The sequence below is a fragment of the Pseudophryne corroboree genome, chromosome 10 (genome assembly GCF_028390025.1).
Source record: "Pseudophryne corroboree isolate aPseCor3 chromosome 10, aPseCor3.hap2, whole genome shotgun sequence".
NCBI classification, from domain to species: domain Eukaryota; kingdom Metazoa; phylum Chordata; class Amphibia; order Anura; family Myobatrachidae; genus Pseudophryne; species Pseudophryne corroboree.
This window is the reverse complement of record NC_086453.1, coordinates 372,807,170-372,820,394: the sequence shown is the minus strand read 5'-3', so window position 1 is coordinate 372,820,394 and position 13,225 is coordinate 372,807,170. Positions and strand designations below refer to the sequence as shown.

The 13,225-nt window shown below is 49.7% G+C and overlaps 1 protein-coding gene across 3 annotated transcripts in view; it reads left to right on the top strand.

Annotated features, from left to right (window-relative positions):
- Positions 1 to 13,225, top strand: part of ROBO4 (roundabout guidance receptor 4) — a 303,902-nt gene that overhangs the window by 151,625 nt on the left and 139,052 nt on the right. For all 3 annotated transcript variants that reach the window (XM_063943751.1, XM_063943752.1, XM_063943753.1), the window contains exons 7-8: positions 10,923 to 11,044; positions 11,157 to 11,382. In XM_063943751.1, the coding sequence (XP_063799821.1) occupies positions 10,923 to 11,044; positions 11,157 to 11,382 (348 nt within the window). The remainder of the gene's footprint in view (positions 1 to 10,922; positions 11,045 to 11,156; positions 11,383 to 13,225) is intronic.

The following is a 13,225-nucleotide window of genomic DNA, read 5'->3' as shown; positions in this document are numbered from 1 at the left end:
GGATACGGTGGGAATCCTCCACAAGGGTGGACAAAGCTTGACACGCTTATCCAAAAAGGTAGCGCTGCCATCTCAAGATACGGCAACCCTCAAGGATCCTGCTGATCGCAGGCAGGAGACTACCTTGAAGTCTATTTACACACATACTGGTACCTTACTCAGACCGGCGATAGCGTCGGCTTGGGTTTGTAGCGCTGTAGCGGCGTGGATAGATACCTTATCTGCTGATATAGATTCGCTGGATAAGGAAACCATTTTATTGACCCTGGGTCATATTAAAGATGCTGTCCTATATATGAGAGATGCTCAGAGAGACATTGGCCTACTTGGTTCCAGAGCCAACGCTACGGCGATTTCGGCTAGGCGAGCCCTATGGACCCGACAATGGACGGGCGATGCCGACTCGAAGAGGCATATGGAGGTTTTACCTTACAAGGGTGAGGAATTATTTGGGGAAGGTCTCACGGACCTAGCTGCCACGGCTACGGCAGGTAAATCAACTTTTTTGCCTTATGTTTCCTCACAGCCTAAGAAAACGCCACATTATCAGATGCAGTCCTTTCGGTCGCATAAACCCAAGAGAGCGCGGGGATCTTCCTTTCTTGCCAGAGGTAAGGGCAAGGGTAAAAAGCTGCCAACCACAGCTAGTTCCCAGGAGCAGAAGTCCTCCCCGGCCTCTACAAAATCCACCGCATGACGCTGGGGAGTCCGCCCCAGTGGGGGCACGTCTTCGACTTTTCATCCACGTCTGGGTTCAATCACAGGTGGACCCCTGGGCAATAGAAATTGTTTCATTGTTTTTCAAATCGGCCCTGCCGGCTTCTTCCCCAGAGAGGGAGATAGTGTTAAAGGCTATTCAAAAATTGTGTCTTCAACAAGTGGTGGTCAAAGTCCCCCTGCTGCAGCAGGGGATGGGGTATTACTCAACCCTGTTTGTAGTCCCGAAACTGGACGGTTCGGTCAGGCCCATTTTGAATTTAAAATCCTTAAACCTATACTTAAAAAGGTTCAAGTTCAAGATGGAGTCGCTCAGAGCGGTCATCGCTAGCCTGGAAGGGGGGGATTATATGGTGTCCCTGGACATAAAGGATGCTTACCTTCATGTCCCCATATATCCGCCTCATCAGGCGTTCCTGAGGTTTGCTGTATAGGATTGTCATTACCAATTTCAGACGTTGCCGTTTGGGCTTTCCACGGCCCCGAGGATTTTTACCAAGGTAATGGCGGAAATGATGGTGCTCCTGCGCTAGCAGGGTGTCACAATTATCCCATACTTGGACGATCTCCTAATAAAAGCGAGATCGAGAGAACAGTTGCTGAACAGCGTATCACTCTCCCTGAGGGTGTTGCAACAGCACGGCTGGATTCTCAATATCCCGAAGTCACAGTTGATTCCAACGACTTGTTTGCCCTTCTTAGGCATGATTCTGGATACAGACCAGAAAAGGGTTTATCTTCCGATGGAAAAGGCCCAAGAACTCATGTCTTTGGTCAGGGACCTAATGAAGCCAACGAGGGTGTCTGTGCATCACTGCACTCAAGTTCTGGGAAAGATGGTGGCGACTTACGAGGCCATTCCATTCGGCAGGTTCCATGCGAGAACGTTTCAATGGGACCTTCTGGACAAGTGGTCCGGGTCACATCTACAGATTCATCAGATGATCACCCTGTCCCCCAGGGCCAGGGTATCTCTCCTGTGGTGGCTGCAGAGTGCTCACCTTCTGGAGGGTGTTGCGTTCCTGGTGCTCAGAACAGGAGAGATGTTGCGTAGTGAGTCCAGAGCACCAGGACGTGACGCTGAAATAAGGGGTGGTATGGAAATAGCCCCTAGCACCCTACCTCCATTGTTTCACCTGTGTGATCAGTCCACGCCTGCGTGACTATGGTTTCTTGGGCCCACGGCAGCCGCGTTTGAAGGGCAGATTAGGTCTGCCCAACTCCGATGCCCCCAGGTCTTAGAGTGAGACAAGGCGTGAACCGAGACAGGATAATAACAAGGGGACCTCTAACTACAGCAAACAGAAGGCTAGGGGCTACTAACTACCCTAAAACTAAATATATGTGCTCACGCCGCCAAAGGAAAAGAACAACAAAAGATATCACTGTCCACACCCCACACGGCACCGTCGTGTACCGGGGAGGACAGTGAAAAGCGGAAACCTCCACAAAAACACCAGAACAAAACAAAGGCTAGGATTAAGTGGCCTAGGCCGCAACACCCGGCAGAAGCCGCTACTCACGGAACCGGGAGAGAACCCCAGTAAGCAAGAACCCCCAGATGACTGCAACAGGTTCACTTGGACTGGAAGGATTCCCAGGACCGGCTTCAGAACTCCAGGACTCAGGAGCACGGGGAGCAGGATCGACCAGATACAGCAGACCAGGAACAAACTTTGCAAGGCAGGAACAGCATACAGGAAGCTATCACCAGCGAGGCTGCAGTGTGCTGGCTCCCATAAAAAGGCCCTGCTGGCCAATGACAGGAGGGCCAGCAAGACCAGCCCCCAGACCCTAATTAATAGTTGCCGTGCAGCTGCCCTGCTGCACGAACAACTAATAAGTCTTATCTGGCAACGGGGAACGCGGTCCGCCAATGGCGTCCCCGTTGCCATGGACCCGGCGGCTGAGGACGCCCGGCATCCTAGCGTTGCCAGGGACCCGGCGGCTACAGTACGCACGGCGTCCTGGCGTTGCTAGGCGCCGGGCGGGCAGCGAGGGAGGTGCGGCGACCGTGAGTGTCGCCCGGAAGCAGACCGAGCGGCGCCGCGGACCGCGGCACCTAACAGTACCCCCCCCTTGAGGAGGGGTTAAAGAACCCCTAAAGCCGGGTTTCTGAGGAAATTCCTGAAATAATAATTTCTTCAGTTTAGGGGCATGTAGATCCTTATCCAGGACCCAAGACCTTTCCTCCGGGCCATAGTCTTTCCAGTGAACTAAAAAATACAGCCGGCCTCGGGAAACTTTGGAATCTAAAACCTTCTCCACCAAAAACTCTTGTTGCCCCAGAACATCCACAGGAGGTCTACCCTGAGAAGTTTTCCGAGGGAATCTCCTGGAAGAAATATATTGCTTCAGAAGGGAACAATGAAAAGTATTGCCAATTTTGAGTGATTTAGGCAAGCGTAGCCGAAAAGCAACTGGATTGACCTTCTTTACGATAAGGAACGGTCCAATAAATTTGGGTCCCAATCTAGCCGAGGGTTGTCGTAGCTTGATGTTGCGGGTTGACAACCACACCTTACCTCCCACCTTAAAAGTACATGGGCGTCGGAACCTATCTGAAAAAATCTTTCCTCGGAAGGCAGCCTTCTTAAGGGCAAGGTGCACCTTTTTCCAAATCATTCTGAGATGGGAAGTTAAGGTCAACGAAGAGACTGGAAAATGAGGGTAAAAAGAATTGGCTCTAGGATGAAAGTCCAGGACCGAAAAGAATGGAGACTCCTTGGTGGAAGAATGACAAGAGTTATTATAGGCAAACTCGGCCAAAGGAAGAAATTCAGACCAATCATTCTGAAGTTTGGCCGAGTATAGTCGTAAATACTGTTTTAACGACTGATTAACACGTTCAGTTTGTCCGTTAGACTGTGGATGGTACCCAGATGTTAAAGAGAGTTTCATATTTAAAGAGGCACAAAAACGTTTCCAGAAACGGGCAATGAATTGTGGTCCCCGATCAGAGACAATATCCATGGGTAAACCATGGAGCCTGAAGACATGGCGGAGAAACAAAACTGTCAACCCTTGAGCTGAGGGTAATCGGGGAAGAGCAATGAAGTGGGCCATCTTACTAAAACGGTCTACTACCACCCAAATGACTCGGAACCCAGCTGAAAGAGGAAGGTCCACCTCGAATTCCATGGATATATGTGACCATGGCCTGAGAGGAATGGCTAGAGGCATGAGTTGCCCGACCGGCAACGATCGAGATACCTTGTACTGAGCACAAACCTGACAGGAACGGACAAATTCCCTCACATCTTTAGAAAGATTAGGCCACCACACTGAGCGAGAGATTAATTCCAAGGTCTTAGTGATACCTGGATGACCAGAAACCTTATTATCATGAAACTCAGCTAGAACAGTGCCTCTCAGAAATTCAGGGACGAAGAGACGATCTGCCGGAGTGACACTGGGAGCCTGCTGCTGAAGCTGGACTAACTGTGTGAATAAATCCTGTGTGAGGCCAGCCCGGATGACAGACGATGGGACTATTGGGGTAGTAGCCGAGTGGTTATTGTGAACCGGAAGAAAACAACGTGACAGGGCATCAGCTTTCGTATTCTTGGAACCGGGCCTGAAGGTGATGATAAACCTGAAACGAGTAAAAAAACAGCGCCCAACGTGCCTGTCGAGCATTAAGCCGTTTAGCTGACTCAATATACTGCAGGTTCTTGTGGTCAGTGAACACAGTAATGGTATGCCTTGCTCCTTCCAACCAGTGCCTCCACTCCTCAAAAGCCCATTTAACTGCCAACAATTCTCGATTACCAACATCATAGTTGGATTCTGCGGAGGAGAATTTTTTGGACATGAAGGCACATGGGTGTAATTTCCGAGACTCCGGGTCTTCCTGAGAAAGGATAGCCCCCACTCCAACCTCTGAGGCATCTACCTCGACAATAAAGGGGAGATCCGCGTTAGGGTGTCTGAGTACTGGAGCTGAGACAAAGGCCTGTTTCAAGGCCAGAAAGTCAGACTTGGCTTTAGGCGACCAATTGGAAGGGTCCGCTCCTTTTTTAGTCAATGCCACAATAGGAGCAACCAAATCTGAGAAGGTATGAATAAAACGCCTATAATAATTTGCAAACCCTAAAAAGCGCTGGATTGCTTTTAAGTTCGTGGGTTGTGCCCAATTTAGGATTGCCTGGAGTTTTTTTTGTTCCATGAAAAACCCCTTTGGAGAAATAATATACCCCAAGAAGGACACTTCTGTGATGTGGAAATCACATTTCTCCAGTTTGGCGTACAAATGATTTTCCCGTAACCTCTGAAGGACCAGTCGCACATGGGTAATATGTTGTTTAAAGGACTCAGAGTAAATCAAAATGTCGTCTAAATAAACGACTACGAACTTTCCTAGAAAGTCGCGAAGGACGTCGTTAATAAGGTCTTGAAATACAGCAGGAGCATTAGACAGCCCAAACGGCATCACCAGGTATTCATAATGTCCCGACTGTGTGCTGAAAGCCGTCTTCCACTCATCCCCAGATTTTATTCGGATGAGATTGTAAGCCCCTCTAAGATCAATTTTGGAGAAGATAACGGCAGTACGGAGCTGATCAAATAGTACCGAAATCAGTGGCAAGGGGTAGGTGTTTTTAACAGAGATCTTATTCAGAGCCCGATAATCAATAGATGGTCTGAGCGACCCATCTTTTTTCTCAACAAAAAAGAACCCTGCACTTAATGGAGATCTCGAGGGCCTAATGAAGCCCTTCTTCAGACTCTCCTGTACATACTCATCCATTGCCGTAGTTTCCGGCCCAGACAGGGCATATAGTCTCCCTTTAGGTAAAGAGGCACCGGGAACTAAGTCAATGGCGCAGTCATAGGACCGATGAGGGGGCAGAATATCCGCATTACTCTTGGAGAAAACATCGGCAAAGTCCTGATATTCCAAAGGAATAAGTTCTGGGGTGACTGCCGCAACCCGGACTGGACGGGAAATACATTCCTTAACACAAAAGGGACCCCATCGGGAAATCTCCTCAGACCGCCAATCTATGGTGGGATTATGAAAGGCAAGCCAGGGGTGACCCAAAACTACGGGGACTGCCGGACAATGGGTAAGGTAAAACTCGATTTTCTCCGAATGTAGGGCCCCCACTGTCAGTTGTACTGGAGGTGTGCGGTGAGTGATTACCCCATTAGAAAGCGGACCACCATCCAAGCCGTGCATGGTGATACGTTTATCCAAAGGTATCTGTGGAACGCCCAATGCCTGAGCCCAACCAAGATCCATGAAATTTCCCGCAGCTCCACTGTCGATGAAGGCCGACACCAACGAACTGAGACTACCAAAGGAAATTTTTACAGGAACTAATAAGGAATCATTAGAGGAGATCAATTGCAGACCCAAGTGAACCCCCTCACAATTCACTTGGTCAAAGCGTTTCCCTGCTTATTCGGGCAATTGCGCGCGACATGTCCCTTGCCACCACAATACAAGCAGAGACCAGAATTTAGCCTTCTGGTTCTTTCCTCTGGGGACAGCCGGGAGAGACCCATTTGCATGGGCTCCTCGACGTCCTCAGGGAAAGTATACACACATGGACTAGGCCTGAAACTAGCTCCTCTTTCAGCCCTCCGCTCCCGGAGACGACGATCAATTTTAATAGCAAGCTCCATGAGTTTGTCTAAAGTCTCTGGAGCGGGGTACTGAAGGTGACTGTCTTTAATAACTTCAGACAAACCGAGGCGAAACTGACTGCGCAGGGCCGGGTCATTCCAGCCACAGTCGTTCGACCAACGGCGAAACTCGGTACAATACGCCTCTGCTGGATTTTTCCCTTGCTTTAGTGCACGCAGGTGGCTCTCAGCCGATGCTTCTCTATCAGGGTCATCGTACAAAAGGCCTAAGGACTTAAAAAAGGCATCTACCGATAGCAAGGCTGCGTCATCGGCTTTTAACCCAAAAGCCCAGGTTTGCGGGTCGCCTTGAAGCAAAGACATCACAATCCCGACCCGTTGAGACTCAGTACCAGAGGATCGGGGCCTTAACCAAAAATAAAGTTTACAAGCTTCCTTAAAATTAAAAAAATCCTTTCGGTTACCCAAAAAACGGTCAGGAAGATGCATCTTTGGTTCTGGAATCATACTCGGGGAGGCTCGCAAAAGATCTTCCTGCGATCTCACCCGAAGAGTAAGATCCTGAACCATCTGAGTTAGTTCCTGAATCTGGTTGGCCAAAAGCTGGCTGGGATTCGGTCCTAATACTGCCGGATTCATGAGGCCGAATCTCAAGGCCCACCAAATACAAATAACTTTTTATTCTTTTTGGGCCGGTGATAATGTTATGTTCCTGGTGCTCAGAACAGGAGAGATGTTGCGTAGTGAGTCCACAGCACCAGGACGTGACGCTGAAATAAGGGGTGGTATGGAAATAGCCCCTAGCACCCTACCTCCATTGTTTCACCCGTGTGGTCAGTCCACGCCTGCGTGACTATGGTTTCTTGGGCCCACGGCAGCCGCGTTTGAAGGGCGGATTAGGTCTGCCCAACTCCGATGCCCCCAGGTCTTAGAGTGAGACAAGGCGTGAACCGAGACAGGATAATAACAAGGGGACCTCTAACTACAGCAAACAGAAGGCTAGGGGCTACTAACTACCCTAAAACTAAATATATGTGCGGCACGCCGCCAAAGGAGAAGAACAACAAAAGATATCACTGTCCACACCCCATACGGCACCGTCGTGTACCGGGGAGGACAGTGAAAAGCGGAAACCTCCGCAAAAACACCAGAACAAAACAAACGCTAGGATTAAGCGGCATAGGCCGCAACACGCGGCAGAAGCCGCTACTCACGGAACCGGGAGAGAACCCCAATAAGCAAGAACCCCCAGATGACTGCAACAGGTTCACTTGGACTGGAAGGATTCCCAGGACCGGCTTCAGAACTCCAGGACTCAGGAGCACGGGGAGCAGGATCGACCAGATACAGCAGACCAGGAACAAACTTTGCAAGGCAGGAACAGCATACAGGAAGCTATCACCGGCGAGGCTGCAGTGTGCTGGCTCCCATAAAAAGGCCCTGCTGGCCAATGACAGGAGGGCCAGCAAGACCAGCCCCCAGACCCTCATTAATAGTTGCCGTGCAGCTGCCCTGCTGCACGAACAACTAATAAGTCTTATCTGGCAACGGGGAACGCGGTCCGCCAATGGCGTCCCCGTTGCCATGGACCCGGCGGCTGAGGATGCCCGGCGTCCTAGCGTTGCCAGGGACCCGGCGGCTACAGTACGCACGGCGTCCTGGCGTTGCTAGGCGCCGGGCAGGCAGCGAGGGAGGTGCGGCGGCCGTGAGCGTCGCCCGGAAGCAGACCGAGCGGCGCCGCGGACCACGGCACCTAACAGAGGGTCGCAGTTTCGGCATTCAGGACTGGGTTCTGGTAACCACGGACGCGAGCCTCCGAGGTTGGAGTGCAGTCACACAGGGAAGAAACTTCCAGGGTCTCTGGTCAAGCCAGGAGGCTTGTCTTCACATCAACGTACTGGAGTTGAGGGCCATATACAACGCCCTTCGACAAGCGGAAAATTTGCTTCGCGACCTACCGGTTCTGATCCAGTCAGACAACATCACTGCAGTGGCCCATGTAAACCGCCAAGGCGGAACAAGGAGCAGAGTGGCAATGGCGGAAGCCACCAGGATTCTTCGCTGGGCGGAAAATCATGTAAGCGCCCTGACAGCAGTCTTCATTCCGGGAGTAGACAACTGGGAAGCAGACTTCCTCAGCAGATACGATCTACATCCAGGAGAGTGGGGACTGCCTCAGATAGACATGATGGCGTCACGCCTCAACAAGAAACTACCGAAGTATTGCGCCGGGTCGAGGGACCCTCAGGCAGTGGCGGTGGACGCCCTGGTGACACCATGGGTGTTTCAGTCGGTCTATGTGTTACCTCCTCTTCCGCTCATCTCAAAGATATTGAGAATCATAAGACGAGGAGGAGTACAGACAATTCTCATTGTTCCAGATTGGCCGCGAAGGGCCTGGTATCCGTCTCTGCAGGAAATGCTCGCAGAAGATCCGTGGCCTCTTCCTCTCAGAGAGGACCTGTTACAACAGGGGCCCTGTCTGTTCCAAGACTTCCGCGGCTACGTTTGACGGCATGGCGGTTGAACGCCGGATCCTAGCGGAAAAGGGCATTCCGGATGAGGTCATTCCTACTTTGATAAAGGCTAGGAAAGACGTGACAGCAAAACATTATCACTGTATATGGAGAAAGTACGTATCTTGGTGTGAGTCCAGGAATGCTCCTCCGGAAGAATTCCATTTGGGCCGTTTCCTTCACTTCCTACAAACGGGAGTGAATTTGGGCCTAAAATTAGGCTCTATTAAGGTTCAGATTTCGGCCCTATCCATTTTCTTTCAGAAGGAATTGGTTTCTCTCCCAGAAGTCCAGACTTTTGTGAAGGGACTGCTGCATATCCAGCCTCCTTTTGTACCTCCAGTGGCACCCTGGGACCTTAACGTGGTGTTGCAGTTCCTTAAGTCTCACTGGTTTGAACCACTTAAAACGGTGGAATTAAAATATCTCACTTGGAAAGTGGTCATGTTGTTGGCCTTGGCATCTGCAAGGCGAGTGTCGGAGTTGGCGGCTTTATCTCACAAAAGCCCCTATCTGATTTTCCATGTGGATAGAGCAGAGTTGCGGACTCGTCCTCAATTTTTGCCCAAGGTGGTTTCTTCTTTTCATATGAACCAACCTATTGTGGTACCTGTGGCTACACGGGACTTGGAGGATTCCGAGTCCCTTGATGTGGTCAGGGCATTGAAAATTTATGTGGCCAGAACGGCACGGGGGGGTAATTCCAAGTTGATCGCAGCAGGAAATTTTTTAGCAGTTGGGCAAAACCATGTGCACTGCAGGGGGGGGCAGATATAACATGTGCAGAGAGAGATAGATTTGGGTGTGGTGAGTTCAATCTGCAATCTAAAATGCAGTGTAAAAATAAAGCAGCCAGTATTTATCCTGCAAAGAAACAATATAACCCACCCAAATCTATCTCTCTCTGCACATGTTATATCTGCCCCCCCTGCAGTGCACATGGTTTTGCCCAACTGCTAAAAAAATTCCTGCTGCGATCAACTTGGAATTACCCCCCCCCCCCCCCCCCCCCCGGGTTAGGAAAACAGAGGCACTGTTTGTCCTGTATGCAGCCGACAAGGTTGGCGCTCCTGCTTCGAAGCAGACTATTGCTCGCTGGATCTGTAACACGATTCAGCAGGCTCATTCTACGGCTGGATTGCCGTTACCAAATTCTGTAAAGACCCATTCCACTAGGAAGGTGGGCTCTTCTTGGGCGGCTGCCCGAGGTGTCTCGGCTTTACAGCTGTGCCGAGCTGCTACTTGATCGGGTTCAAACACCTTTGCGAAGTTCTACAAGTTTGATACCCTGGCTGATGAGGACCTCATGTTTGCTCAATCGGTGCTGCAGAGTTATCCGCACTCTACCGCCCGTTTTGGAGCTTTGGTATAATCCCCATGGTCCTTATGGAGTCCCCAGCATCCTCTAGGACGTAAGAGAAAATAAGATTTTAAACCTACCGGTAAATCTTTTTCTCCTAGTCCGTAGAGGATGCTGGGCGCCCGTCCCAGTGCGGACTACATCTGCAAGACTTGTATATAGTTTTTACTTACTTAAGGGTTGTGTTACAGTTTTGATCAGTCTCGAACTGATGCTGTTTGGTTTCATGCTGTTAACTGGTTCGTTTATCACAAGTTATACGGTGTGAATGGTGTGGCTGGTATGAATCTTGCCCTTAGATTAACAAAAATCCTTTCCTCATACTGTCCGTCTCCTCTGGACACAGTTTCTCTAACTGAGGTCTGGAGGAGGGGCATAGAGGGAGGAGCCAGGGCACACCCATATCTAAAGTTCTTTTTAGTGCCCATGTCTCCTGCGGAACCCGTCTATCCCCATGGTCCTTACGGAGTCCCAGCATCCTCTACGGACTAGGAGAAAAAGATTTACCGGTAGGTTTAAAATCTTATTTTTTATTTGCTTCTTGGTGAGTCTCAGCCAGAGGTGCAGTGACCTGTGTGTCAGGTACATGACGTTTTCTGGCACGGTTGTGCCTATGACTGATTTATAGATTTTATATGAGCACATAATCCCGCCATGACCGCTGCTGGAAATAATAACCTGGAGCTCCGGTAGTTGTGTGCGGTATGAACGATTGCTTTGTCATGTGTTTGTCTTAGATCCTCTAGACACTGGTCAGAGGGACAGGCAGAAGGAAATCACTGCAGAACTATCCAATGTGCGAGTGTACCTAGACGTGGTGGCAGTGCAGAACTCGTCCTCGGTCAGGGTGCAGTGGAGGGTAAGAGCACGGCTGGGGTCACAGAATATGCGTGTCATGTTTTCCTGTCTGTATCTTGTGCCCCCGCGTCTTACGGTGCGTTGTGGATCTCACACATTGTCCTGTGACTCAGGTGTCCCCGGTGTCCCAATACACTGAAGGCTATGCCGTGTTTTATCGCCCTCATACCCCGGCGAATTCTGATTGGGTGAAATGGCATGTGGCCCCGGTTAGCGTGAACAGCATCGTCATTCCAGCCCTGCGCAGAGGACGGCGATACGAGTTCAAAATACGACCGTATGGACGGACAGTTTATGGCGCAGACAGTAACATCAAACACATCCAGGTCCCTGAGGAAGGTAACTGTGTGCAGCAGAGCGTGAGGTATAGAATGTATTGTAGGGTAATAACGTAGATAGATAAGAGCACGCTATGTATATGGGCTTATGGAGACTTCAGGTATATACAGAGCAGAGACTGGGTCTGTTATAAAGCAGCAGCACAACCTACACCAGTGGTTCTCACACTGTGCGCCGTGACACCCTGGGGTGCCTCAGGACACTAGCAGGGGTGCCTCAGGACACTAGCAGGGGTGCCTCAGGACACTAGCAGGGGTGCCTCAGGACACTAGCAGGGGTGCCTCAGGACACTTGTGGGGGTGCCTCAAGACACTAGCAGGGATGTCTCAGGACACTTGCGGGGGTGCCTCAAGACACTAGCAGGGATGTCTCAGGACACTTGCGGGGGTGCCTCAAGACACTAGCAGGGGTGTCTCAGGACACTAGCAGGGGTGTCTCAGGACACTTGCGGGGTGCCTTTAGATTGGTGGTCCAGGACCAATTTCAATTATTTATGATCAATGTAATAGGCAAAACCAGTGCTGGCGGCTTCCAATTATAAATATGTGACAAACAGAAGCAAATCCTGTCCCTCATCACATAACTGACCCTAAGGATGACATATAAACACAATTTACTTAATTTAATATTTATTTCTAAATTTCTCTGTGAGAAACTTTTGGCCTGGAGGTGCCAGGAAAAAACTCAGATACTCTAGGGCGCCGTGATTGGCCTACACCAACATCAGACGCAGGGCTGAGACCGAGATTGTCACGGGTGGGATCCCAGCTTCACTTCCCCCAAATTTTCATATTCTACATATACTCAACAAAAATATGTGTAGTATATATAGCTGGTGTAATGGTTAGTATTACTGCCTTAGGTCATGGGCTCAATTCCCGCCGTTGCCCTAACTGTGTGGAGTTTGTATATTCTCCCCCACATTGCGCCGGTTTCCTCCCACAATCCTAAAAATACTGGTAGGTTAATTGGCCCCTGACAAAAAAATGATCCCTAGTATGTAAATACTGTAGATGGGTGAAGTGGTCAAAATGACATAAGTAATAAATACATTTTATATATATATATATATATATATATATATATATATATAGCTAGGCTGCGCCGGCAGAAGGCCCGCCACCATGTTTCCAATCGCGGTGGCTGTGTGTGATGTCACGCAGCTGCCACTATCATGCATCCATTTGCGCCGCACCGCCCCCCGTTTGCCAGCCCCCGCAACGCTCCATCTCCACCCCGCAACCTTATTTATTTTTTTTAGATCAAGTGAAATCAAGTGGGGTTTTTTTTTGTTTTTTTTCCAAGAAAGTGAAAGGAAAAAGAAAAACATTGCAATAAACATTACAGTTAAACCATTACAAAGACAAAGTTGTGCTATTCAGAGAACTCCTCTGTAAAGTAGTGTTGTCGTGTGAATACCAAGCAGCATCCACTTCACTGTCAGAATAATCTTAAATAACTACAGGAGGGAACAGACCCCCGTGACCTTATTTAGTAAGGATTTCAATTTCTGCTAAAAAGCAGTGACTGCGATCAAATAGTTGCCACCAAGAAAATGCGAAAAAACGCCCGTTACCGAAATTATGAATACATCGCAGTATGCGGCTGTTCGCAGAGCAATACTCAATTATCGGCACAGCAACGATTTTTCCTATCTGCGCCAGGCAAAGTCATCCACAATTCTTGTAACACAAGAGGCTGGAAGTGGTCATCGCTGATGTCAGAGGCCCTCCTTAAAATCGCCTGGGCACGCCTGTGTTTTTTTTTCACACACACCCAGATAACGTCAGCTTTCTGACCAGAAACGCCGGCTTCCTGTCACTCAAACAGCGTCTGCATTGCG